This window comes from Lactuca sativa, chromosome 5, assembly GCF_002870075.4.
Source record: "Lactuca sativa cultivar Salinas chromosome 5, Lsat_Salinas_v11, whole genome shotgun sequence".
Taxonomy (NCBI): Eukaryota; Viridiplantae; Streptophyta; class Magnoliopsida; order Asterales; family Asteraceae; genus Lactuca; species Lactuca sativa.
Window position 1 is genome coordinate 146350963 of NC_056627.2, and position 2946 is coordinate 146353908.

General features: G+C 36.9%; 1 protein-coding gene across 1 annotated transcript; it reads left to right on the forward strand.

Annotated features, from left to right (window-relative positions):
* The first annotated feature begins 442 nt into the window (after positions 1-442).
* Positions 443-2014, forward strand: LOC111897513 (ubiquinol oxidase 2, mitochondrial-like). The gene is made up of 4 exons (XM_023893466.3): positions 443-931; positions 1020-1148; positions 1222-1710; positions 1820-2014. The coding sequence occupies exons 1-4, from the start codon at positions 566-568 to the stop codon at positions 1877-1879; spliced, it is 1044 nt and encodes a 347-aa protein (XP_023749234.2). The 5' UTR covers positions 443-565; the 3' UTR covers positions 1880-2014.
* The last annotated feature ends 932 nt before the right edge of the window (positions 2015-2946 follow it).

The window sequence follows — 2946 nt, forward strand, 5'->3', positions numbered from 1 at the left end:
GTAATTTACAAGTCGATTAAGAGAAACTATTTAGATTAGTTTTTTCACCAGATACTTTTCTAAATTATTAAAATACTCAATCTTTTATATATTTTATTTGATATCATTTTAGATATTTAATCTAATTTACTTAGCTACTTTACAAAATACTACCATTTTTTAATCTGTTAATTACTCCAAACATAGCGAGATCGCCAAAATTAATTGCATGTCGTATAAGTAATCAATATTGCATCACCAATAAAATTTAATCCAGGGGTATAATAGTCATTTCACACTTTAGAGTCATTGGATAGCTTTACAAAATGAAAGGCTAGAATTGGAAAAACGTATGCCACAATTTGATTTGTTTCGACGAAGTTCACAATCGTCAATCGGACACGAAACGTCGCCGTATCCTTTCACCGCCATACCTTTTTGTATGGTATAAAATGAGCCAAAACCCATAAACCCTTCGCCAAGAAATATTACACACAAAAAGCAATTCACAACAACTTTCCAATTTTCTTTCAACTGCCATTAATTTTGGTGTTTCAAGTTCTGGTTTTAGTGATCGTCAAAGAAGATGATGAGTCGTGGAGCAACGACTGTAGTCCGATCAGTGATGGGTCAAATGGGTCCACGTTTGTTTTCAACCGCAGCTGGAAACGCTTCCATTACCGGTGTGATGAGAGCAAACGCTGGCCTCATCGGATCTGAAAAGGCGGTGGTGACATGGTGGATCACGTCGTCTCCGATTGGCGCTCGCCATGCGAGTACGATGACATTGGGGGAGAAAGTACAGCAGCCGGATCAGAAGGAAGAGGCAACTGGTAGCGGCGGCGCAGCCGCCGGTGGTCAGAAAGGTAAAGAGGTCGTCAGTTACTGGGGTGTACAACCACCTAAAGTTACGAAGGAGGATGGTTCAGAATGGAAGTGGCATTGCTTCAGGGTATGCTTCAATTAAACAATTCTATAAATCGTCATGTATATTTTCTGTTATCACATTCAGTTTTTTCTGATCTTAATTTCTTCGTCAGCCATGGGAGACATACCAAGCAGATCTCTCGATCGATCTAAAGAAGCACCATACTCCGACGACGTTTTTGGATAAACTAGCATACTGGACTGTCAAATCTCTCCGTTTCCCTACCGATGTTTTCTTTCAGGTAAACTCATTTTAACCAAATCGATTCGTAATCAAAACTATAACATGTATTGAAATCGATTTAATCATTATAGAAACGATATGGATGTCGAGCAATGATGCTTGAAACCGTCGCCGCCGTTCCCGGAATGGTCGGAGGAATGCTCCTTCACTGTAAATCCCTCCGACGTTTCGAGCCCAGTGGTGGGTGGATCAAAGCTCTATTAGAAGAAGCAGAGAACGAAAGAATGCATCTAATGACTTTCATGGAGGTTTCCAAACCAAGGTGGTACGAACGTGCCCTGGTTTTCACTGTTCAAGGCGTCTTCTTCAACGCCTACTTTCTCGCATATCTTGCTTCTCCTAAACTAGCGCACAGAATCGTGGGATACCTTGAGGAAGAAGCAATTCATTCATACACTGAGTTCTTGAAGGAGCTTGACAAAGGAACCATTGAAAACGTCAAAGCTCCAGCAATTGCTATCGATTATTGGCGTCTTCCTGCTGATTCAACTCTTCGTGATGTTGTCATGGTTGTGAGAGCAGATGAAGCTCATCATCGTGATGTTAATCACTTTGCTTCGGTAATTAATTAACATCTATAATCCCGTTTTTAATCTGGTTTAATTTTCTTGTGTATTCTTGTTGTTTCATTACGTATTTTTGACGATGGGGAATGATTATTTTTTTCAGGACATTCATTATCAAGGACTTGAGCTTAAAGATTCTCCAGCTCCTATAGGATACCATTGAAGAAGATCCAAAATCTGATCTAATAATTTTCCTTTTGGTTTTATAACTCTTGGATAAACGTGATTGTTCTATAATCTTGTACATACTCTATGGTGGTTTATTGTTGGTTTAATATGAGAATCTTGATGTTATAAATGTTGGGGAATCTGTTTTTAATGGTATTGATGTGATTTTGATTGACAACTAATCTTGTGTAAGAAATGGAATTGGTCGATCATAACGTTTGTAACATATGAAGTTGGGTGACACAAGGTCTTGAAAACAGAATTTGGATTTTGGCTTAAATCATTGGTTTTGAAACAGGGTTGAAGGGTATTTGAGTATTTTTAACAAGGAGGTGATAATAGGAGTTTTGAAATTTGTGGATTTTAGAATGGAATTTAGGAGCTTTCAAAACGCAAAAGAATACATCAATGGTGCACCCACTAAAGAAGTGGTCAAATACCAACGACATGACCATAGTGAGATAATGCAACTACTTACTATTCACTTTAGATTTGAGAAAACAAAGTTAATTACCAAGGGGACATTATCATAACATTGCATTGGTGGAAGTAATTCATGAGATAATTAGACTTTATAATTGATTTAAGAGGATGTTTGCTTGGGAGAATATTTTGAAAGAAACTAAAATATGTCAATAATTGGGATTTGAACGAATTGGAATTTGAATTGAATTATGTTGTGTTTGGTTGAAGTGGAATGAAATGGGATTCTTAGCATAGTTGGGAGGACGCCGAAGAAAAGGAGAATTTTGAAATGGTGGAGTATAATGTTTTTTTTTTTTTTTTTTCCTAATGGTCGGGTTTTTTTTTTTATTTTTTATTTTTTTATTTTTATTTTTATTTTTATTTTTATTTTAAATCGATAAATACAAATATTATAATCTATTCCTAAACTAACACCTAATTCCACCTATGTTCACAACGGGACTTGAACCTTCAACCTCAAAAAGGGAGGGCATCATCTAATATGGGCTAGAAGCCCTTTGGTTCCTAATGGCTAGGTGATGACACAATATGTGAAGGCATGTTCTTCGGATGAATAGATTGGAGACAAAACACGTT

Excerpts from the sequence above, each read along its gene's own strand:
- LOC111897513 (XM_023893466.3), top strand. The coding sequence starts at position 566 with ATGATGAGTCGTGGAGCAACGACTGTAGTCCGATCAGTGATGGGTCAA. Across the intron at positions 932-1,019 it reads GGAAGTGGCATTGCTTCAGG|CCATGGGAGACATACCAAGC; the intron begins GTATGCTTCAAT and ends TTTCTTCGTCAG. Across the intron at positions 1,149-1,221 it reads CTACCGATGTTTTCTTTCAG|AAACGATATGGATGTCGAGC; the intron begins GTAAACTCATTT and ends TAATCATTATAG.